Source organism: Lepidothrix coronata, unplaced genomic scaffold, assembly GCF_001604755.1.
Source record: "Lepidothrix coronata isolate B3197 unplaced genomic scaffold, Lepidothrix_coronata-1.0 Scaffold181, whole genome shotgun sequence".
NCBI lineage: Eukaryota > Metazoa > Chordata > Aves > Passeriformes > Pipridae > Lepidothrix > Lepidothrix coronata.
This window is the reverse complement of record NW_016690361.1, coordinates 67041-91888: the sequence shown is the minus strand read 5'-3', so window position 1 is coordinate 91888 and position 24848 is coordinate 67041. Positions and strand designations below refer to the sequence as shown.

The following is a 24848-nucleotide window of genomic DNA, read 5'->3' as shown; positions in this document are numbered from 1 at the left end:
TGTGCCTTTTGCAATCGGATATGTCTGTCACGTATTGACCTCATAAGCCACCAGCGTGCCTGTAGCAAATGTGGATAGAGCCTTCCCAAATCTTCGTTCGCGAAGCCTAGCCATGAATTAGGAGGACATTTTTCTCTGAATCTCTTAATCAGTCATGTAAATAAATTATATACCCTCAAAAAATGATGTACTCTTAAAAAGGTGTTCTTTGGAAAAGGTATCTTACATTGTAATCTTTTTTTCTTCCATACGCAGCACTTAATCTTCAAAAAGTAATACTAGAGAAAAGTTAAAAGGCAGAGTATTAGTAAAAATATATTGTTCTTGAAAAAAATGTGTTGCCCCTTTTGTAACTGCTTTGTTTATCATAAAATGTGTCCTTTTATGATGGACAAATCAAGGGAGAGAGGAAGAAAGATGTTTTATCTATAAACTAAATGTATAATTCTAATCAGCCTAATAAATGAGAGTTGAGTCTCAGATATACTACAAACTTCTGAGTGTCTCCTATGTGCTTTGTGTATTTTAGCATTTTTTGTAAACTGATATTTTTCTGTTTCTTGTTTACTTCCAGGAGAGCCATATCGGCTTTTAAGTGGTACAGAATATGTTGTTGGACGCAAAAACTGTGCAATTTTAATTCAGGATGATCAGTCCATCAGTCGAAGTCATGCAGTTCTGACAGTAAGTCGTCCTGAAACAAACCCTGTAAGTAACCAGCATTTTACTGCATTATCAGTGGCCTGTGTGACAGTTCAGTCTGCCATGACCGTGCATACTCTCATTTTCCTCTTGCCAGCATTTTATACTCTGAGTAGAACTGTTGATCACCTGCCCTTTTTTAATCTTGAAGTTTATTGTTGTTTCCTTAGGTTTGCTTGTCTTTGTTGAGAAATATAGTGGCATAATTCTAGTGGTCCAAGCTCCCTTTTATCCCAGAGTGAAGATTTACTAGCAATTTTTATTAAAATAATCATAGCAGGATATTTATGCAATTAAATTTCATTATATGGACAAGTTTTAAGTCTTGGTTCTGGAAAGTGCTTCAGTTGTCTTACTGCAGGCTTAGTTTCTATTTCATTTCACGTCATTAATTCTGTATTTGCCTAGGACGTGGGAAATAAAAATGTACTGAGGAGAACTAGCAAACAGCAGTTTACTGTTACTTAAGTGTTGCAGCATTTATGGATGTTTTGAAGCCAGTCAGTAGGAATTTAATTTATTAACCTTATATTGAGTTTAAAATAAAATACATAACATGAATTTGTCCTTTTAATACTGCACATACTAGATGAGTCCAGCGGAGGGCTACAAAGATGATGAGCGGACTGGAGCACCTCACTTATGAGGAAAGGCTGAGTGATCTGGGCCTGTTTAGTCTGGAGAAGAGAAGGCTGAAAGGGGGCCTTATTAATGTCTACATGCATCTGAAGGGAGGGTGTCTAGAGGATGGAGCCAGGTTCTTCCCAGTGGTGCCAAGCAATAGGACAAGAGGCAATGGCAGAAACTGGAACACAGGAAGTTCTACCTGAACAAGAGGAAAGAATTTTTTTACTGTGTGGGTGACTGAGCACTGGAACAGGTTGCCCAGAGAGGTTGTAGAGTCGCCATCCCCTGAGATACTACAACACTGCCTGGGGATAACCCTCAGTGACATCCTCTAAGGAAATCTGTTTGAGCAGGCAGTTGGACTAGATGATCTCCAGTGGTCCCTTCCAACTTTATCCGTTGTGTGATTCTGTGAATTAGCATGTAACTGTGTGGCAGAATGTCATAAAACCAAGCTAATAATGTTCTCACTGGCTTGTGAACTATTCTGGAAATCTGGCAGTGTCCAACATCTTCTCAAAAGAAGCCGATGTCTCCATGCCCTGCAGCTTGGGGAAGACTAGCAGTCTTTGTGGAAGAAAGTGAGGGAAAGGGCTGAAATACAGGGAAAAATGTCGATAATAAATCTGGGAGCCTTGCTAAATTGCGCTATCAGATGCTTCGGGCCAGTGAATGATTGCCTCGCACAGTCTCCAGAAAGACTGAATGTAAGAAACACAGACAGTCTGAAGCTAAACACGTGTGTTTTCTCTCATTCTTCCACAGTGAAAACCAGAAGATGAGTAATTTAGTCAGCCTCGTTGTCCAAAGTCTTTATTTAAGATGGTATTTTGTAGGCTACTTCCTATTTATCCACTGCTTTGATCCATAATTATAGTAACCTGTTTCTGACAAAACTATTGCTTTCTGATAGACTATAATGATTTGTTTATGTTTATTTTCAGAGTCAATCTCTCTCAGTCCCTATATTAACAGTAAAAGATACATCTAAGTATGGTACCTTTGTTAATGGATCAAAACTCAATGGCACTTCAGTGTCTTTGCAATCTGGTGACAGAATCAACTTTGGAGTATTTGAGAGCAAGTTTAGGTAAGTGCTTTGATTATAAAATACCAAGTAAAAAAAGTTCAGTTTTTGAAAAGAGTATTTTAGCACATCATGTGACTCAGCAAGCAATACAGCAGTGATGAATTTTTAGAAAGCGAAGGAGACAAGTAGTATTCTGCCTGTGTTGCACACCTGTTTCTGAAATAGTCTTCCATTATATTTTTATAGTATAATTTATTTTGACATTAAGATATTTAAATTGTTCATAGTAAAGCATTGGCATTTTAGAAGGTGTATCAGGTACAGTGACTGTTTTCAGGCTATCGTAGGCAAAGAAAAACATCCTAAAACATTCTAAGGAAGGTTTAGGGAATGGAGGGAGCTTGTCTGAGCCCTTTTTAGCTGCTGATAATGTAATGAGGAAAGAACAAAGCTGGAGGATGCTTTGTGCAGTGCTAGGCGTTGAATGCTTGTTCCTGTGATGTATACCTGCTCTCTTCAGCAAACCCAACTTGTTGTTTTCAAATTTACATGGTAGCCAGTGCTATCTGTTTATATATAGGAAGGGTTCCTTGAAGTGAAGTGGCAGGTAAACAGAAAAGGTCTGATGACCATCAAAGTCAATGTTAAAGCAATGAGCAGGTGGCTTTGTGCCTTAAAATTTGACTCAGTTTTATCACCGCTGCTGATATTATTTGTTAGAAAAAAAACCAGCATTCTCCTCAAATTACTATAATAAATTATTGTTTGTATTTTAGAGAAACATACCTGAAATGTGGTACAGGATTCATGCCATGAGACCAGATACATCGTGGCTGTTGTACTACATTTCTTTCTACTTTGTAGACTAAAACAAATCAAATAATGGAATTTGATATGCTGAGTTCCATATGGGAGATCTACAAATATAAATAACCTTATGGTCAAGGGTAATGACAGTGTTAGGAAAAAAGTACTTGAACTCGCATTCTATGACACTTGTATTTTTTAAGTACTAATCTGTTGATGAACTGTTGTGTTGAGCATGCTTTTGCTTTTGGAAGCACACACTCAAATTTCTTTTGATATTCCCAGACTTTGTGCTATTCTTGATGCACTAATTCTGCATGATGTCTGTGAAAGATCCAAAAGTCTGTAGAAATATTTGAGACATCAGGTCAAAATGTCATCAATTTTTCTGAATAAAAATTGGTATTTAATTTCTCTTCAGGAAATTTTATAGTGCAGTCTTTTATCTAGGTAGGAGTATGGGTCTTTTTATTTTTAATTCAGATTTCCCTGAGACACAAACATGACAGTTAAGTCAGCTCTGTCCATCGTAATGATTGGCTGGAATAACTAAAGCAGTTCACTTTTACTTGTTCTTTGCAGAGTGGAGTATGAACCTTTGGTTGTCTGCTCCTCATGTTTAGATGTAGCTCAGAAAACTGCTTTAAATCAAGCCATTCAGCAGCTTGGAGGCCTTGTAGTGAATGAATGGACAAAAGAGTGTACCCACCTTGTCATGGTATCAGTAAAAGTTACTGTTAAGGTATGTTGAACTTTTGCATATCGATAGTGTTGCTTTGCAGTTTTCCTACAAATGAGATTTAAATTTTAGATCTGCTCAAGGTTTTTCTCTGCAAAACTATGCACTCGGCTCTTCCAAGTTTAGAAGAGGTATATGTCGATGGGAGATTGGAGGGGAAGAAAACGAAAAAAGCCAAATTTGAAGAGTTACTGATTTTCATCAGTTGCCTTCTACATTTTTATAATTTTTGTCAAAGCACCAGTTAAAAGAGCTAGGCTGTTAGAAGCAAAACTATCCTGATTTTCGGTAGCAAAAATCAGTATTGATTTATTTGTTTGTGTGACATTTTCCACATCTAAGATCTCAGAAAGCTAATGTCAGTTGAACCATATTCTATGTGAATTTTTTCCATGCAGTAAATATATATTTTCTTGCCTTTCAGACTATATGTGCTTTGATCTGTGCTCGACCAATTATAAAACCAGAGTTTTTTGTTGAATCAATCAGAGCTATTCAGTCCAGGCAACAGTTGCCAAATCATGAAAGGTAAGTTGCCAAATCATTATTTTTACTATGTCACAGAATTAAATTCATGGGAGTTAGATTATCAAACAGCTACAGTTTATCTGATAATTTTTGACAGAATATGTGATTCACAGTAACTTTATTTGTGGAAGAATGCTTAACATGACACACATTTTAATAGTCAGGCCATTTTCTTGATCTTGTGCCCAGATTTATAAAATGAGCTCTTGGAATTGACTATACACTTAAGAGGTGTTACTGTCTCTAAGTAAGAACTTGTTTTGTTAGTGAATTTAAATGTTGATTCAAACACTTTTGGGAGTTGATACAGAAAAATAAATTACATTTTTATAAAAGAAATTGTGTCAAGCTTATTTCATTATGTAAACATATTTTTCCAGTGTGTGATTAGTTACTGAGTTTACGGTAAACTTTGGTCAAAACAGAGTTAGCCTGACCCTTGAATTCCCTGAAACATCAGAGGTTTTTAATTATCTGTTATGAAATGAAGTGATACTAATGTGCATTGGTCTTCACTAGATGCGAATAAAATACTCATTGTTTTCATGGTTAAATTAATTTGAAAAGGGAATTGTTACTTTGGAATAAGTAAATACCATGGAATATGATGAAATAACTCTCTGGTTATTTTCTCTGTGTAGGAAAGTGTAAAATAGTCCCATTATTATATTTGACAATTTTATCTGAGCCTGTGTTGCTACTATTTTTACCTTGAAAAGGGTTGTGTTTTGTTTGGGGGTTGTGTTGTTTGTTTGGGTTTTTTTTGTAGGAGCACATGATTTATGCAGGTGAGAAATTTTCATTATGTATTTTTAAAAGGTAAACTGCCTGGGTGCATTTTTTTATTGCTTCTGTTCTTCATGTTCTTCATGCTTTGGACAATACTGTGAAATTAAATAGGTAATGAATGGAAATTGTAAGGTACTTGGCATTTGAAAAATAACGTTGAACTTTTCTTCCTGTTAAGTGACGTTAAAAATTGTAAAATTGCTGTAAATGACATCATGATTTTTCTACATGTGTTGTTACACCCAGGTGAATGCTGGACACTACTCGTTCAAGTTGGGGGAAATAAGTGGTGAAGAATAATGGGAGTCAATTGGTTTTATAGCTCTATGGATATACATTGATATGTGTATCCATAGGCATATGTGTTTGCACACAGCAATTTAAAATATTTTCTTTAGTGGGTCTGCTGGTAGAATAGTTGAAGAATAGTTGGAAGAAGGAGGCTTGGGGGGAAGGGCAGCTGAAAAAACCTGGTGCACCTGTGGTAATAGACACAAAGCTGCAGAGGTTTCACAATAAGCTGTGCTTTGTGTATGGTAAAGGATATTTCACAGAACGTGACAGGACCTGGTTAGAACAATATAGGTGCCAATCTGGAGCAATTGGTAGGAAGTACTCTTTAGTTTCTAGGTGCTGCTTTACATTTGCAGGGGTTTATGTCATATGTCAAATCAGTCATCTGTGAGTGGTTTAAAGCTCATTTGCTCTTCAGTTTCAGAAGAAAGGCAGAATCTTAAATGAATTATAACTCTCCCTTCTACTTAAAAGTCTGCATTGTTTTATAAGAATGTGAGAAAACTAAACGAACTATTTAGTCCTCTCTGAAATACTTTTTCTGGCAGATCTTTTGTGGGGTTTTGTTTTTTTTTTCGTACAGGTTATGCAAGCCATCAAAAGCTATTAATTGGTTGTGCAATCTGAAACTTACTTGGTCTAATGTTCCCTGAGTGTAAAACTGCTGTTCCTGTCTGTTACAGTAACAAGCAAACAGGTTCTTGAAACTGGGAAATATGTTGTCCATTCCTTTAATACAGAAGTGACAGTATAATTGAGCTGTTAAGTGCTGCTAAAATAGAAGCAGATGGATATGTTTCACTTTTTTAAATATTTCTGCTAACTCTTAAGACTCTGAGAGGAACTGAGTGACACTAGCAGTATATCCATCGTGTAGCTTTCAAAGAGAGTTCTGCATCAAGTTAAATGAGACAGCTGGTGTCATACACAGATCTATGTTTAAAATAATTGCTGTGTTTTAAATGGCTAATATTTTTGAGATGTAGTTTGTGGGAAGATACTGAAAATTTATGTAGCAGCTATTTTAATTCGATTTCCAAAAATACTTCCAGCTTTGACGGGGAATCTCTACATTGTGCATTGAGGCTAGGGCTGACCTGAGCTGGTACATCTGCAGGACACTAAACCACTTGGGGCAATGCTAGTTTGGGTATGAAATAAGAAAGGTATATTGACGTGGTAATACAGGGTGACACTAAATCTTTACTATTACTGGAGATCTGGTCCCCTCAAAAAATCGAGGGAGATATTATGCTAAAGTTCAAAAACAAAACAAAACCAAAACCAAAAAGAGCTGCTTTTTTGTTTGTACTAAGACTTCACGGAATTGCAAACCTACAGTTCCTGTATGAATGTGAGACTTCTTACTTCAGGTTTTTTAATGATGAAGTGCATTGCCCCAGTCCTCTGGTACTCTCTGACAACCTGTGCAAGGTAGAACAATAACTGAAAATTTCACTAATGGCTGCATAAGTGTAGCCCTGTATAAAATAATATATTTTATTCCTGCAGTCCAGCGTTGATAGTGCAGGGCTTTGGAAACATAGGAAAGTAACTGAATCTTTAACAGAAACTCACCAAGAATCAAAATCTGTTTATTCAGAGATTCAAGATTGTAATGGGTCTTTTCTGGATACTGATATTAGTATTAAAAGCCTATGGGGCCTGAGTACAAGGAGCACTTTGGAATCCTAAGATGGTAAAAGGCTGTTGTCTTTTGAACATAGATCAGCTTTGGATAGGAGTTTCTATGGAAAATCAAAGGTTTTTTTGAGGAGGAGATGATCAGTTGAAGTTGTCTGCTGAAATTAAAAAAACATAGATTTGAAATGTATTTATAGAGAAACTACAATCTGGTTTCAATGTCATGGAAACTGCTGTTTCTCCTTTTGTCTTCATCCTTTTGTCTTTAAAGATGACTTTGTTCCCTGTATTTATCTTAATAACTGTCTCTATGGGACTCAGCGTCAGAAGTCTTCTGACCTTATAACTAAAGTCTGAGTTGCCCTATTTCTTTCCTTAAATTAGTAGGCTTTTTAATATCTATTTCAATTTCAGTGGAACAGTATTTTTGTAAACCTTGAACAGGCTGCTGAAACTTATCAAGTACTCTTGTTTTGAAACCTGATGGATTCAGGCTGATTAATTTTCATTTGAGTATATAAAGCTTGAAGAATTGATTGTGAAGAACACAAAAGAAGAGGTTATTTAAAAGGAGCTGTAATTATATAGTACGAGCTAGCCTATCATAATTGAATTATGTATTTGGATGCAGTAGAAAATTTACATGCGTGTTCTTCAGATAAAAGTATATGAATATTCAGTGTCTGAGGAACAGTTTTATGTTTACAGGTGCTCCGTTTTTTCCAAGAACTTCAATATTTCAGCATTTCATGGAATGCATTTCTTGCTTAGAATCTGCTAATCTTTGCTGTTAAAGCAGATTTTGTTAGTGTGTTTCAGCATCTTTTTTTTTTTTCCTGTGTAATAGTGTGAGAAGAATGTGTAATCGCTAGTCAGAATAAAGATAAATAGTTCTGTCATCAGCCAGACAATGTACATAAACTGCTGTTCAGGTACAGATGTAGTATAATATGGTTATAATTGACCTATAGTTTCCCTTCTTTCTATCATGTGCCTTCACCTTGCTCTGTCAGGACTGCTGGAGTAGTGGGTGTGTGGCTCAAAGATCCCATAAATACTATCCTGAAATTATGAGTTAGATACTTGTCTTAGATGTGGGCATGCCATCATTACCTGGAGCTGAGATCACAGGCTGTGACAAAAATGAGAGCTTCAGGGTAAAATTTTACTTTTGCCTAATCTGTTCCCCAGCTGAACTCCTGCTGACTTTGCTTGTATTGGACAAAACAGTTGAGAATTTGCAGGGAAATTCTCTACCCACTAGCAAGAAAAGTGTACTTGCCTTCTGTCACATAAGTAGGCTGTTATCGAGTGTAGTGGTACAGGATTTCTTGACACAGCAGAAGAGAATGAGGGGTGGCTGTCCCCAGCTGAAGGTTAGAGAAAGCAAGAGGACTAATTTTGTGTGGAGTTTTATTATTTCGAGTAGGTTCAGGATGAGGTTGCAGTCTCGTTTGTCAGTATTGTTAGTGAGAATGTGAATATGTATACAGCAGATTGGTTGAATACATTCCTAAAAGTGTTGTTGTCTTAGTTACTGAAGTAGAAATTCTTGGTCTAATCTTAGATGTTGAGAAATCAGGGGCTCTGTTTCTTCCTAACAATCATCTTGAAAAAATATTTATCTAAATAGTTTTAACAGCGCAATGCAGTTTTTTAATTTCAGAGCTTTACTCTAAAACAGAAAGGACTGTGAGTCAGTACTGATAAGCACATCTGAATTTTATAACTTTAATTTTCTGTTCTTGCAGCTTTTATCCTCCAGTTGATGAGCCTTCCATTGGCACTGAAAAACTGGATTTATCTGAGCATCATGAAAGGAAAACAATATTCAGTGGAAAAACTTTTGTATTTCTGTCTGCTAAGCAGGTAATCAGGCTTTACATTGCAAAAATATTGCAGGGGTGGCTAAGCACAGATTTGCTCTCTGAATTATACACTTTCAGGCACATGATGTGACTCTTGGGGATGGTCCTGTGCAGGGATAAGAATTGGCCTCGATGATCCTTGTGGTTTCGTTCCAACTCAGCATATTCTGAATTCACACTCATTCTGGGTTTGTTGGGAAAGAAGGATTTCTGTGTATTTATCCTACAGTACAGTGGCCTAAGTAAGATGAAGTGTAGGGGAGAAACAGAACACACTACATCTGCAGTAGTGTATCAGTGAGAAGCACTAGGATCATAGTTCAGTATTCTGATGCTTCTAAGCTGACTGTATTTTAAGATTTTATTTTTTTTATTTGCATTCTCTTTTTAGCACAAGAAACTGGGTCCAGCAATTATTCTTGGAGGAGGAGAAATAAAGTTGATGACAGAAGGAAAAAAAGAAACGCCTTTACTGATTTCTCCTGAAGTTTGTGTTGTTGATGTGGGTTTGACAAACTCTCAGATTGCAGGATCTGACTCTATGAGAAACTGGACTGATTCCATTCTGACTGTCTTGCAAAGGTGCAGCATTGTTTTCTTGTACAGCAGAAGGGTAATTTCAGAATTTCTGCAGAGACTTAGTCATGGTGTTCACAAACATATTTGAGCAGGAGGCTGCTTATAAAGGGGGCATTTTTTCATTCCTTTCAGTACTTAGCATAACTAAAATTTCTTGAAGCAGGAAAGAAGAGACTTGGCAGTTCTGTGAGGATTTGATGGGGGTCTTGTTTCTTTTTCTTTTTTGGAGGATCCAGTTCTGCAAAAATTCATTGTCATGAAGTTTCTTTGAAATTACAGACAGCAAATAGTTTTTCTTCTACTACTTAAAAGAAGTTAAAATCAATATATTCTAAGAATGGAAAATAGATAATTATGATATTTCAATAAGTGTATGTACTTCATCAAAAAGAAATGAGATGGCACCTTGAGGTCATGTGGCTCATCGTTGTGTAATTATTTACATACAGTTTTTCTGAAGAGCAGCTGCTGTTTCATGAAAATAAGTTTTTGTTTTGCTGGTAGGTTTTCTTTGAGAGGCCAGACTGCATATTTTATATGTGTTAGGATTTTCACTATGCCATTTTATTAAAACAATGAAAGAAAACAAAATCTCAATTCTTTATACATAAACCTAGTTTCTATAAATTGTCCTGGTAGATAGAGAAGACTACTCAAACTCTTCTTATGGCTGTAGTACAGAAGGAGGAGGGGATATGGGGGGGGGTGCACCTGACTTGTAAGAAGTGCTTAGATCTTTCAAGTCACTTTTTCCATTCACGCATTTTTGAATCAGAGGGAGAGCACAGTTAGTTAAATGCCCAAAAATCTGGAAGGGAGAGGTGTATTGACCAGATTACTGGGACTAGACAGTGGCTAAAGGAGCAGGAAACATGGGAGTTCATACATGTAGGACATGGCTCTAATAAAGGATAATTATGCTGATTTACTGTATTGTGAAAAACTGTAGTGTAGACTGAAAGGAGGAATGGAACATTTGGTACTTTGCCATACCTGTGCCCATTTGCCTATTCATCTTTGAATATGTATTGAGAAACTTTTTTTTGTCTTTTTTTTTTTTTATTATTTGTATATTAACAGCAAGAATCTCAGGGCTATTCCAGAGGCAGAAATTGGATTGGCAGTTATCTTCATGTCTACAGAAAAATACTGCAACCCTCAAAAGCAGGCTGCTACCAACAAAGGTAATTGGAAGAAGGGTAGTAATAAGTTAACAGCCTTAAAGAGGCAGAATTTCTTTTTCTGTAGGGGCGTCATGTTCAAGTTCTTTTGTTTTGCAAGACCACTAAAATGAAAAAAGTATGCAATGCTGAAGAGGTAATTGTTTTTTAGAGGTCTTACAATAAATGACAATGAAAATTATATGGCTTAGATGTAAATAAAAAGTAGATGTAAAATAGCGTAAAAAGCAGATACCTTGATCTTGAAAAGAAAGGTACTTCAGAAAAATCTTTTGAAGTCCATATTTGTAGTGGCCACTGAATTCATATGTATGTGGTAGTTTGAATTCCATGCTGTTCTATCTTTTCATACAAGACTGGGGTAATAGAGGGGGTAAAAGATCAGTGTTAGAAGAGAATAAGAATGGAATTAATTTGTCAAGGCTTGCTTTTTTTTTGTCTTCGCACATAAAGGAATTGGCTTTAGGAAAATTCAAGCACCTCCCACCCGATTCAAAACTAAAAATAATCTTGTCATAAGAAGTAAAAACAATGAGACAGGATTGTCATATTTACTAAAGTAATAGTTTGGGGGTAGACATTCCAAATTGTGACTTGAGGCTTGTATTTGCTAATGTGGTAGTAATAAAAGTCTGAGAGACAGAAAAGAGGTTTTGTTTGTCTAAGTCTCTTTTCATGTTACTCTGTATTTTGTTTCTGTAAAATTTTCACAGTTATGTTTTACAGGTTCTCTTTTGTTCTATGAAGTGTTGTATCAGGTAGCAAATCCTACAATTATTTTTTAAAAAATCAAAAGAAAAAACCCATAAATTTGTCTTTACATGTGGGAACATTACTTACTCAAAAATGTGTTTTGAAGAGAGAAAGACATACATGCAGTACCTTGCAGAGCCATGAAAAATATTTTGGTCAAATGATATTCTTGTATGAATAACTTGTAAATGATGTACTGTCTGAACAGTTAGTTTAGAAAATAATATACAATTAATTCTCAGATTAAATTTTTAAAATTCTTACCCTGCAAAGACTGAATGAATCAGAAATACTGACTTATTTCCAGTCTGAATGATTCAGTTGGATAAAAGTTGTCATCTGATTAAATTGTGTAAGTGGACTGTATATCAGGCTTTTAAAGGGAGCTATGTTTACAATTGAAAAAATTGTATCCCACATACATGTTAGAGAACACTATAAAGGAGTAAATGCAAAGAATTTTGTGCTTTGACAGTTTTGCATAAAATATATATCACATGATTTATTATGTATATCTGTGTTAATGTATGATTTCTCATTATGCTTAATTTTTATTTAAGCAAAATTCCATTACTTAATTTAGTGGAATATTTGACTAAGGCTGAATTCAAGAACATGGTCCTTTGGAACTGGGGTTTTTTTCATGTTTTTTAAATTAATAAATCTCCTTAATTTTTATATTAAAATTGCTCTAAGATAATTTTACAAAAATCTCACCTGATCAGTTACTAAGGGGTGATAACAGGTGTGAAGAAACACAGATTTGATATTAACCTTCTAATTCTTCTCGTGTGCTGATCTTGCAGCTGTAACTGAAAGTACTCCTGCATCAGCTGTTGTGGGCCGAGCCATTTCTCAGAGTTTGGCTGTGGATGAAACCATGCCAGCTGCTGCAGATAGCAGCACATTGTACATAGCTGATACAGAAGAGCAGACATGGTAAAGTATTCATGGAAATAGTTTCTAATATTTGCAAATAAAGCAGTCTTTTGTGACAGAGGAACTGTATCATTGGCAAGGGCAAAGATACACAGTGTTAGAAATGGCATTTACTAAATTGCTGTCACTTGTCTGCAGTGAGATAATTTCTGCTTTTGAATGCTAGATAACAAAATAACATAGGACTTGGATCACTTTTGCAGATGTAAATATAGATACTGTGTATCTGATTTGACTGTCTTAACTATTACAAATTTTCAAGCCATTTCACAATTATAAAAATATATTGATCACAGCAGATTTTACAGTTTGTTTTTAGCACATTGTTTATAAGTATAAAGTACAGGTACAGCTTTTATAAAAAGTGGTTTTCTCAGTGTGTCTCTGGTAACTTCCTGTGTGTCATTTAGTATTTTTTTTCTCTCTAATCTAGTATGGAGGTGGAGAATACTCCCCAGATGGATAAACAACGGAAAATGGCTTTCCGGGATACAACCACCGTAAAGAAAAACACTAGGACAAGTGGCAGTGTAAATGCAGGAACAGCCATATTTAGAGGGAACAGAACACCTGGGTCGAGTCAAAAAAGTCAGCCTGTCTCACCATCTAAAATTCCAGAAGCTGGTAAACCCAGCGAGTGTGCTTCACGTCACCAGTCCAACTCAATTACAAATTACTTCCAGGTAGCTAGAAAGAGGTATGTTGAAATGTTCTTGACATTGCTTCCCTTATTGTTATGTTGGTGCTGTTTCTGGAAAATAATTTTACTTCAATCAGTGTACTTTCAGGTTGAAACATACTTAAAAAGGTAATCTTTTAGATCACATTCCTAGAATGGCAAGCTTTTCCTTAAGAGCACTTTAAATTTCACAGTGCAGTCCCTAGAAGCCGAGGAAGTTGTTATGTTGCGGATACAGCTGGTCATACTCAAAAATGCTTTTGTACTTTCTTTCTGGCTAAGGGAGAGAGCTGAAGAAGAAGAGGAAACATCTGTACCCAAACTAGCAAAACTGGAGGAAAGGTCATCACCTCTTTCCAAGTGCACTGAACCCACAACTTCATCGGTCTGGAACAGTGAAGCAAAACAGCATCAGAAGAAAAATAACATCCTGGACCCAAACCCAAATTTTGCATTAGAAGACATGGGTATAAAGCTTATGAGGGAAAGTGTCAAAGTAACAAGTGATAAAACAGACACTAGAACCACTTTGAGTGAAAGTCACGCACCACAGAAGAGAAAAGAGTTAGATGATTTATCTGAAGATACAGAAGCGCTGGAAATTGTGTTTGGAAGTGGAGACCTAGACTGGGAAGATCAAGTGGCAGATCATGACCAGGAAGCTCAAGGAAATACACGAAAAAAAAGATGTTTGGAAGCCAAAGGAAGCAGGATTCAAGAAGTAAATGTAAATCAGAGACAGGAGAATAAAATATTGGTAAGTTTTATATTCTTCTCGTGTGCCTAATCTTGAACTTTGCAACTCTGTTAGAAGGATGCAGTTAGATCCTTTAAGGATGAGGCTGCCTGCATACAGAAAGTGGCTTTGTAAAGTTTGCTTATATTTTATACATCAATTTTTAGTTCAGAGTGATTAGTCTATTACATATGAACATTGCAGTTTTCCACCTACCTAAATGTTTTTTCTTCTTCAGGGCATTTTTTCTTTGTGAATTGAAAGCTGCTTGTATTCTGAAATCTTTCCTCTCTTTTTACCAGAAATACTGTAGGTAGGACAGCAGAATATATCCCTGGTCCAAGAAAAACTTCTCATATTCTTTGTTATTGTGTTAATCATAATGTTGACATTTATACTAAAATAGTACTCAATTACCTTTATGTAATTAATTTTCTGAAGAAACTTTCAGTTGACCTCTTCTGTTGAATACCACAGTAATGTTCAGCAGAACAAGCCAGAATCTTTAGACATCATGTGAAAGATTATTAAAGTTCCTGTATGAGAAATTTTAGAACAAAAACCAAACCCAACAAAAACAACAGCAAAAACAAAACACAGCTTGTGTTTTCTTGAATATTGCTCTGGTTTTCTTTTTGAGACTAAGGGTATTTTCTAAGAGATATGAAGAAGACAGCAGATTTTGAGTAAACAGTGGTCACTTCATTAAAAAAAAACAAAAGCAGATTTGTAGAGGAAAACAGTGTTGAGAGTGCTAGACTATTAATGATGAAGAAGGGAATAAGAGAAAGAACAGAACAGGTTTAATTTTTGTTTATTTAAAATGTATATCCTAAAGTGTCCAGTTCTTATATGGTGTAGGCAGTGTTTAAGTGTTTAAAAGTTTGAATATACGATTGAGTAACTGGAATTTGCAAGATACCTTGGATCATGTGAGAATTAGTAATTGTCTGAACATCCTTAGCTCAGACCAGCTTAACACTCTGTTGATACTTAATTGGAGCTTGCTTCTGGCAAAGTGTGAATTTTGAACTTCATTATAATGCTGGTTTTTGTGTGTGTTACTAACAGGCAAATTTTAAGAGACAAATCATATAATTTTAGAGAATTTTGCTTCTTGCTCTTTATACTATCAAATAGTAGGTGCTTTTTATTGGCCCTTACCATACTGAGAGACTAAAATTGCTGCTTGCAATAGTCTATTGAATTTTGTTGTGGCCTGGAAAGATTTTTTTGTCCAACTTCTTGTCAGGATCGTGAAGGAAAAAAATCCTTATGTCCAACTAAACTGTTACTTTACCTGATGTGTACTTAATGACTTCTGCTGGCAAGAAGTCTTCTAATAGTTTAATTAATAATGACCTATTTTATGCATGTAAAATATAATTTATGTGAGGCAAATCTGGTTTCAAGCTACAGGAGGTAATCAACCTGCAGAATACTTTGTTATCCTAGTAATAAAATGTCCTTTCTGCACACATGTACATTTAAAATATCAAATTGAAAATGCTACTTTTTATAGTCAAAAGCCTTTGCAGTTTTCAGAAACTGTCAGGATTTTGAAGATTATACAGATGGACAAAAATTGCTACTGGTATAAGAAAGAAAAAAAAAAGTGAGAAAATACTAGTGAGTTTTTAATAGAGAAAAAGGCTAATGATTGTTAAATGTACATAAAATCATAAAAATTTTAAAGTACAAGGCAGTTTCCCTTCTGTCTAAACATTTACATATTTTGAAAATGCTTATTGCACTGTAAAGAGCAGGAAACTATTTTTAAACTATTTATTGTAATTAAATTTCCGTTTAATTTCAGTGTTATATTTAAAATAATTTTTAATCAAATAGAAAGAAGAGGAACTTGGATCAGTTGTAACTTCAGAAATGAAATGTAAGATCAAGCAAGAGTCACCAGTCTTGGTAAGAAACCAGTTAATTTTAAGTTTGAACAGTGAACTTTAAGAAGCATTAAAAACACATCAAAATTTTGCTTTTAAGAACATAATATTTGTGGATCCTATTTCAGAATAAAGGAGGTTCAGAAGACAGTACTCCTTAACATAATCATACATAAATTTGAATAGTACAGTCCAACTTATTGACTGTGAAAAACAGAGCACCTGTAGTTCGGCATTTGGATGGTGCTTAAGGTGACTGAAACTACAGACACAATGTAATTGTATTAACCCTTCAGTGTTGTTAATGCTTGTACTGATGTTTTTGTTAGGTTGCTGCTTAAAGATCAGACAAGGACATAATCTCCTTTTCTGCTCTAAGGAGATCATAACTAGAATGGAAGAGATGGACCATTGAGAAAATAGATGTAATATTGACTGATTAACAGTAGATAGCATGCTGACTTGTTATAGGGGAGGTGAAGGAAGAAAGGAGAGGAGAATTTCTTGGAATGGCAGTGAGGCAGAGGAAAAGGAGATGAGGCTAAATGAAACTGGAATTGAAAAATTCTGAAGAGAAAAAGTAGAGTGTAGCCAGTCAACAAGGGGCAGAATGATACCTTTTTTTTGCATACGTACAGAGAACAGTCCAAGAAGAAGGAATGCTGTGCAGGGTCAGCTCAGATTAAAGGACTGTTATTTTATACTTTACTGTAGAAGAGCTATACTGCATCTGGGCTGGAACTGTCCATAAAGATAGTTTGTTACTTGTGAACTTGTCCTGCACCCACACATCCTTTTTAATCCACAGAAATGTAGCTGCAGGCAGCAAAGCGTGCATGCAAACTTGCTGGCATAGGAACATTCTCATGTACGAGAAGAAATTGCTTCATTGATCAGATTCAGCTTACAGTGCTAGAGTTGGCCAAAAATCTGTAGGCTAGAATTGAGCTGAAGATGTTTAACTTTGTCTTCCGTGGAGTTAGCTGGAGTTGCCACTGGAGTAAACATGGTTGATTGAATTAGCCCGGGTAAGAGACAAGGTGGAGAGGAGGAGAGAAGGAACTCTTAGATATAAGCTAAAGTGAGGGGGAAAAAAGTCTTACTTTAAGTTTTATTCTGAAGTAAAATCCTAGTGAAATGGAAGTACACTGACTTCATCATTGTTACTGATCCTGTCTTTTCAATGTATTTAAATATGAGAGAAAATGTACTGAGCTCACAGCTCTATCCATAGTATATAAGGATCTGAGAAGTTCATACATGTTCTTAGCTTCTAGCACTGCTGCTGCTTCCCCTCACCCTTTTGTAATCATAACTTTTGTTAACTCTGCTCCTGATAATTTCCCTAAAGTTTATACTCTAAGGTATGCCGTACGTCTGTTCATACACTTGAATGCTTCTTCCTTTTTCTTCCCCATAAGAACTGCAGCAAACTGCAAGATGACTCCAGCAGTCTTCCCAGCAGGCTTCTGTTGACTGAGTTTAGATCACTGATTGTCAGCCGTCCAAGACAGAACAGTTGCCTTACTGGAAATACCAGCTATGGGGGAAAGAAAAATTTCAAAACGTTCAAAAAGGTTAGTGCATATTTGAAATGGTCACAAGATGGCACTATTTAAAAATACTAAAAAGTGTTGCCTTGAGATTGTAGAAATATGTTAAAGATTTTTATTTTTTATCTTATTTTTTATAAATTGCTAGCTACAGAAAGAAACAATTTAAATACCATATTATACTGTTAACTTTCAGGAAGCAAGGTTTCATTTTTAGAAAATATTTTAAATTTCTGATAGTATTTTCTGCTGTTTTGTAATAGATGCCTATACAGTTTGACAATAAAATATAAAGTGATTTTTACCAATATTTCAAACTCCATTTGATGTACTATCAGATTTATTTTGTATATTTAACTTCTCAGATTTTTGTTGTTTGTTTCTTCTGGTAAAAAGAAGGAGTTACAGCTTTCTGTAAATGCTTTTTTCACTTCAGTTGCTTTAAAATATGACCTCTGAATGTTATTGAAGAAAAGACTGGCTGACTTTCTTCTGTGATATCTGAATAGACTTTCTGAATTTCTCAGATCTTTTGCTTGTACTATGCTTGCCTTGTAGTTGTAATAATTTATTGTCCAACAGGTAGCTTATCCAGGGGCAGGACAACTTCCATACATTATTGGAGGATCAGATTTGATTGCTCACCATGCTAAAAGGAATTCAGAGCTAGAAGAGTGGTTAAGGCAAGAAATGGAGGTAAGGAATTATTTCTTAAAGATGATCAAATAAAACCTTGACTTATGTAAGTGGTCATACCAGCCTGTGGTTGTTACTGAAGTCGTTCAGGATTTTATTTTTTAAATAAAACCTCAGCCAGTAAGCTGTCCACACATGCTCATAGGAACATGTACTTTAGGAAAGTTACTGAAAGTCAGAGGTCAGTGGTAAGGCTCATCTTTTTGCTGATTATTTGAATTGATTTTACGTGTAACATTCATATAATCAGAAATACCGATGTAAAGAAAATTCAGTAACCTAAAAGAGAATGACCTTTTTTTTTAATGACCTGTTTTTGGTGAGCAGAATAAGCATTGTGGAAACTTGTGACTTGTAAAACATGACAGGGAGATAGAAGGAGCTTCTGTATGGTCAGCTGTGTTCAAATAGTTCTGCAGTACAATTGATACTCTACTCTTGAACAGAACAGAAAATACCTGAGTAAAATTCTGTTCTAAAAATATTCACCTCTATATGTAGAAGTTCTAAAAAAATATTATTTTATCATAGCAGTTCTATAGCACTCCTTCAGAATACTTGCTGATGAGTCATATACTGTTTTCACAGTCTGATTGGTATCCAGTTACAGCAACACTTCTTGATTATCTCACCCTAGGTATAAATAATGCTAATTAACTTAGAGGAAGAACTGTTAGTGCAAGAATATAATGTGTTGCTATATGGTTCACTAGCTTCATCCTTAACAATCAAATATTGAATAAACTTACTTTCTCAGGAGCAGAACCGATATGCAAGAGAAGAATCACTTGCTGATGATCTCTTTAGGTAAGAATTTTATGTTTGTACTTAAAGAAAGTGTATTTTTTGCATCACATCTTTTTTTTTATTAGACAAATTTTGATTTTGTAAGAGACTACTTTGACTATTCTTTTCAAAATCCCGCGTATTCCCATGTAGGGAATATAGTCAAAGTGATTCAACAACTTAGCTCAGATTTTCTTATGTCTTAAACTTTCAATTTCATTCAGACTTGCTTCAATTTAATAAGAGTATTCTCAAACAGAAATGTTGCTATTTCCTGGCTGATATGCACAAGCTTGATTGTTCACAAAGGCCAGAAGATGTTCCAGGGTGGTTTTAGAACCTAATGAAGCATTTTGATCTTACCATTGTCAGTCATCTGAATTGTGGAAAACAAAATGATGGGTTCTGCCACTGTTTCATTCTGGCCATGGCACTTGTCTGTCCCTGTGCCGAGTCACTTGAAGGAGCTAAAGCAACAGAGTACTAGTTCTGTGAAAAAGTGATTGGTGCAACTGCTTTTTCCTTTTTGGGTCTTTGAAGTAATGACTCCCAGAATTTAAAGTAAAAACTAAACAAAACCCCAAAAGCTAAGTAAATCCTTCAGTATGGCCCCTCTGTGTGCCTTATCTTCGAGACTTTAAGCTGCTTTCAAACCCGTTCACAATGAAAGAGCTCTTACCTTTTTTTAACAGTTAGAAACTCCCTCAACATTTTACCATCTTTCCAGTGTACAGACAGAGGTGGCATTTTGAAACCGATCATGCTGTGCTTTTGACAGTGTAGAAGAGTTATTGATTTTGCTTTAATCAGTTCTTATGTCACAGGAGTTTAGAGATTTCTTTGATAGGCCCAGGTTCTCCTTGGCTGTTTGCCCTTGCTTTTTGCCATTACACATTACATTTGCCTCTAAAATTCAGTCTGTTTCAGCAGTTTTTTTCGATAACCCTCACTTCAGTTGTCTACCACTTTCCCTAATGTCTCTTTTGAAGGAGAGAATCGTCCTGCTCAGTTAATTTCCTATCCAATTTACTTTCAATTGCAATCCTAATTTAATGATTTTTAACCCCTTTCTAATTAGAAAAAGTTTTAAGCCAAGTTTGCCACTTTATCCAGTTTTTACATCTGCAATGCAGCCTTTATATATATATATATATGTTATCATTTATAAAAACGTGATGCAGGTAGACTGCTGTGCTGGAATATTAACTGGCTTAAAATATCTTGGTTCATTTTTGCCTTTTCGAAACGCAGCAGTGAAAACTTAGATAATTTGCATGCATGAAAGTTAATTCTAAGCATGAAGTTTCTACAGTCAAAAATATTAAAACACACAATTTAACATTCAGCAGTTTGTAACCTTCTAATTTTGACCTTAATCTCGAATAAAACTACTTGGCATAATGTTAACAGCTGCAATTTCCCATGAAAACTGCATTTGAAGATGCCATTAGAAAGAGTCATGAAGTACTCCAGTGAGAAGATGAGCTAGAAAGAAAAGCTGTGCTGGGTACATACTGAGACAGAGGAGGAAGGGAAAGTATATTATACTATCTACTAACAGTTAAATGGTTTATATTCAGTAACAGCCTTTTGTGTCCTCCACTCCCTGTTCCTAACAAGGTCTTATGTTTCTTTGTGCATTCACTCTCAGTAGTGGATTCTCTGTAGTCCTTTTTCCTTTTCAGGCCATAGGCACTGTACAATTTCAGATAATGTTGTTTGATGTCTTTCCCTCCGGAAAACAAATACTATCCAGGCTTCATTTAACATGGAAAATGGCTGGAGGTGAGGTGGAGGATATAACATGGAAAGACTGTTCATGACTGTCTGTGTCAGCATCTCTTTAGATGGTCACAGACAGGGTTGAAGCTGCTGTTATTCTGATGAGGGGTTTCCATCATATATCATCCCCTTTTCCTATGTGCTTATCTTCCTGTCCTTCCCCCCTCTCCCCTTCCATAGAATTTGGTGCCCAGGACACATTTAGTTAGAACTAATGTTACAGTGCTATAGAAATAAAATCAAATAAATGGTTTGAGATTTAATATAAGGATCTCATTTTGTTTAGCAAAGATTTCGTTAACTTTCTGTGTTTTTTATGTGAAGAAACAAGGGACCACTGTTTGACTTCTCACCTGCCATGCATTTGACTGACAAAAAAATTAGTGCATTTAGGTAGAAAAAATGTATATGGAGAAGAAGGATGTTTTTTCCAAATCACTATCAAAGAAACATGATACTACATATGAACACGTTCAGAAAATCTTAACATTAACAATTTGCTCTGTTAATTAACAGTTAATGTAGAGCATTTCTTTCAAAGGGTATCCATTTTATTTTTGTCAGAAGTCTGAGTTGTATAGGAACAACTGTGACTTCTAATAACCTTCCAGCTATGTGATGATGTAAGTTGGCTCACAAGTTGTCGCATTTTCCTGCCTAAGCAAAAAGTCTTGATGAATGACAGCAGAACTAGTGGAAGTAAAACTGCCTGATCATTCAGTTGTGTCCATAAGTTATTCATGCATGAGTACAAAACACATCAGAATTTCAAAGAGGCGACATAGGATTTTGAGTGATGAAGCACAAATGAAGAGAAAGGGAAGGCCAAGGGATAGCAGTGTCAAGCAGAGGCAAACTCTAAGCAAATTACAGTAAATCAAGTAACTATTTAGTATATCCAGAAAGTAGCTCTAAATTTCTAACAATCAATCCAAAGCTGTATAAAGGGGAAGGTAAGGCAAGGAAATGTTTTATGTAGGAGTAGGAAGCAGCAGAAAGGTTTTGTCTGAATGAGTTGTGGCCAAATGCTGTATATTGGTGTGAATATACAGTAGTGCTTTCCCCTCCTCCTCTTTTGGTTTTTGGTGAGATTTTTTTAGTAAGGAACTTAATGTTGGGTCATTAAAACTTGGAGAAACTTGTTCGTGCATCAGATTTAAAGATTATAGGTAGCTGGGAAGTCAGTGAAAATTTTATTAAAGGTTATCTGTAGTTCATGCACAGGTTCTGCCTTACACATCCTTCAATCAAATAGTAGCAACTGTAGCTAATTATAGGAGTGTAGTCAGGGAAAGGATTGAACACTGGACATTCCCTTGTTGTAAGTACATAACAAAGCTATTTACATCATGTTGTTAACTTTTTGAATATCATTAACTTATTTGGACAAATTTTGTTTTTTTTAATTGCAGATATGATCCTAATGTGAAAAGGAGAAGATAAATTGTGACCTGGATTTACAGTGTTTCTCTAGCAAAACCTGCTTTTCTGTTCCTTAGGTTTCTTGTGTTACAGTGTGTATGATGTTCCTACATATGACCATTTGAACTATCTATTATTATAAGACTTGTTTTTTAAGTCTTGCTTTTATTAAAGAAAAAGAAAAATTTCTTTCACTGCTTAATACTTATGGATTGCACATTTTCAGGACTTTAACACTACTTACTTCAGAGTAATGCTCAGTAAAATACTGTAGATACTTAGGTTTTCATTTTAGGCTATTTCTAATGTTTGCTAATCAGTACTGTTTTGGGGAAAAAAGGAAGTTACCATCAGGCTGTGTTTTATTTGTTGGTTTGTTTTTTTTTAGAAAGGCTTTGTTAATTAGGTATTTTCATGGGTATTGTCTTAAGAATTGGAAGTCTGTTGAGAAAGACTGAAATGCAACTGATACTTGATCATGATAGCTTTCTCAGTGGTTCATGATTTACAGCAAACACTTGTTACTGTTACAGAAGATCTTGGAACTGAAAAAACCAGTTTTTTCCTCTTGCTTAAACATATTTTCATTTGCAACTTTAAATCAGTGCGTGTGAACATTCAGTTCTTAAAACCTACTTGCAAGCCAGAGAAAGTCTTCAAGAGCTATTGCATTCCAGTTTGGAATTTTAAATATTTGACCCATTTCTTTCTCTTGTGCCTTTACTTTTTGCAATCACTGTGTGAATATATGGCCTTCAAAACATCTACACATTCTTGGGTTAAAAGACCTCATTTAATGATCTGAGAGTTTGCAATGTGAGAAATTCCCTTGGAAGTACAGTGAGGAAACCCTTCCAGACTTCTACTCAGCTGTATGAAGTGATCACATACAGATAAAAATGAACAGTAGCTCCACTGCATCCATTTCAAGAGGCAGGATGGTAGGATCTCCTTCTTCATGTGAGGAAGTAATTTGGTTGATGTAACTGAATTTAAGTACACAAAAACAAAACTACTTCCTCTGCCAAGAGCTCAGAGCATGCAAGCAAGATGAGCTGAGCTGTTTGAAGGTGCTCTGTTGTGTATCAGATTTGAAAATCTGTGAGATCTGTGTATATCAAGATAGCAGATATGCTGAAGTCAACATGGTTGCAACATGCAGAAAATATTTAGTCTTCAAGAGCCAGTGTTTCCTCAGGTCTGAATTGGCATCTTTTTGATCACCTGGGCAGCGATGTCCAGACTGTTACACAGCACACCAATACTGCTGAGTTATGCAATAGCCACAACACTGTTTTGGTATTATAACTTGCATCAGGGCACATTAAATCTTGTCCAAATCTTTAAAAAGACTGTTCTTAAGCAGCTGAAATTCTTGCTGGAGGAGGTGACTGACTGCAGTTTGTTGCATCCTCAGGTGAGTTTTTCTACTGTCACAGTGAGAATCTCCAGGTTTTCTGGTTGAAGACCCACTGGTCCCACAGAGCAGCTCTTGTAGACTGCTGATGTTTTTAATTATTGTGATTAAATATCAGTGGACAAGATTCTTCAGAAAGGTTGTGTTTACAGTTGCAAAAAACAGAACTTGAGAATTTCCAAGGTGAAATGACAAAACATACAATGTACAGGGGCCTTCTATGAGAAAGTAAAGGCCAAGTCCTTTGCTCCTCAGACCTGCAGTCTGCTAGGGTTCAAGCAACTCTGGTGGCATAGCTGAGAGCACTCTCCTGTTCACTTTTTATGAGTTAGGACTCTTCAAATCCAGTTCCCCAGACAGCTGAATTTAGGTGTTTTGGTTTTTTTAGTTATTTAAGAGTTGGACTTTATGATCCTCGTGGGGCCCCTCCAATTCAGAATATTCTGTGACTCTGTGTCCCAGGACTGATGGACTCATCCCACGATGTGATGGGGAGCATCCACAAACCATTGTAGATTTCTTCATAGATCTAGTTTGAGATGTCTTCTCTGTATCATTTCCAACATCAGATTTCTTTGCAGTCTTTCATAGGCAGCTCTGTGGTCTCTAGAGAGTAGAGAATTGTGGAGATTTCCACTGCAGTGCTGAGAAAAAAAAGAGCCTAGGATCAGCAGTTGGGTAAAGGTACACCCAGTTTATGTTCCTGTTTTGGGTCTGACTTGAGGGTGCCTAGTAGATGATAGTTTGGTTTGTAATCCAGTTGCAGCTCCTGTCTGGTTGATGAGAAGCCTGTACATTAGTACACTTGAGCCTTCTGCTATTTCAACATGAAGTTATGCTTGCATCAAAAAAACTTAGACATGGAAACCTCTACCCCTTAGCCATGGTTTGAATTGTAATTCCAAAATGAAGTCCTATTCATAACTCTGAAGCCTTTCTTCCATTTTAAATTACTTTTGTCACAATTTTCAGGTCAAGACATTAGAGGAAACATGCTTCTTGGCTTACTGGTTTGGGCCTTCTGTTACTGAAGTTTCTGAGGTAGATGATAAAGGACATGAATACATGATCCAAGTCTTGGGAGCCTGAACATCCAATAAATCACATCAGTATTTGCCTTACCCCTGGATATATTGCATTAACTTCACCTAATGTTCCCTTTATTTTATAAAACATACTGTTGTGGGCTAACTCCAGTAGGCAGCCAAGCTCCATGCAGCCACTCACATGCTCCCCCACAGCAGGATGGGAGAATCATAGAAGTAGAAAAGGGAAAGTGGGAAAACTCATGCACTGAGATACAGTTTTATAGGTAAAGCAAAAGCTGTGAGCACAAGCAAGGGCATTCAGCTTTGTATTCTGCAATTCGAAAGTTTTGCTGTATGTTCTGTTTTCACTC

The 24848-nt window shown here is 35.9% G+C and overlaps 1 protein-coding gene across 2 annotated transcripts in view; it reads left to right on the top strand.

The window, feature by feature from the left end:
- Positions 1 to 24570, top strand: part of NBN (nibrin) — a 26813-nt gene extending 2243 nt beyond the window's left edge. The window contains exons 2-16 of one of the 2 annotated variants that reach the window (XM_017830594.1): positions 575 to 708; positions 2274 to 2419; positions 3749 to 3908; positions 4330 to 4433; positions 8912 to 9029; positions 9420 to 9610; positions 10688 to 10791; positions 12348 to 12480; positions 12914 to 13177; positions 13442 to 13916; positions 15744 to 15815; positions 17215 to 17370; positions 17929 to 18042; positions 18800 to 18849; positions 22023 to 24570. In XM_017830594.1, the coding sequence (XP_017686083.1) occupies positions 575 to 708; positions 2274 to 2419; positions 3749 to 3908; positions 4330 to 4433; positions 8912 to 9029; positions 9420 to 9610; positions 10688 to 10791; positions 12348 to 12480; positions 12914 to 13177; positions 13442 to 13916; positions 15744 to 15815; positions 17215 to 17370; positions 17929 to 18042; positions 18800 to 18849; positions 22023 to 22053 (2252 nt within the window). In that variant the 3' untranslated portion in view covers positions 22054 to 24570. The remainder of the gene's footprint in view (positions 1 to 574; positions 709 to 2273; positions 2420 to 3748; positions 3909 to 4329; positions 4434 to 8911; positions 9030 to 9419; positions 9611 to 10687; positions 10792 to 12347; positions 12481 to 12913; positions 13178 to 13441; positions 13917 to 15743; positions 15816 to 17214; positions 17371 to 17928; positions 18043 to 18799; positions 18850 to 22022) is intronic. The other variant, XM_017830595.1, reaches the window with a different exon arrangement.
- Positions 24571 to 24848: the final 278 nt, after the last annotated feature.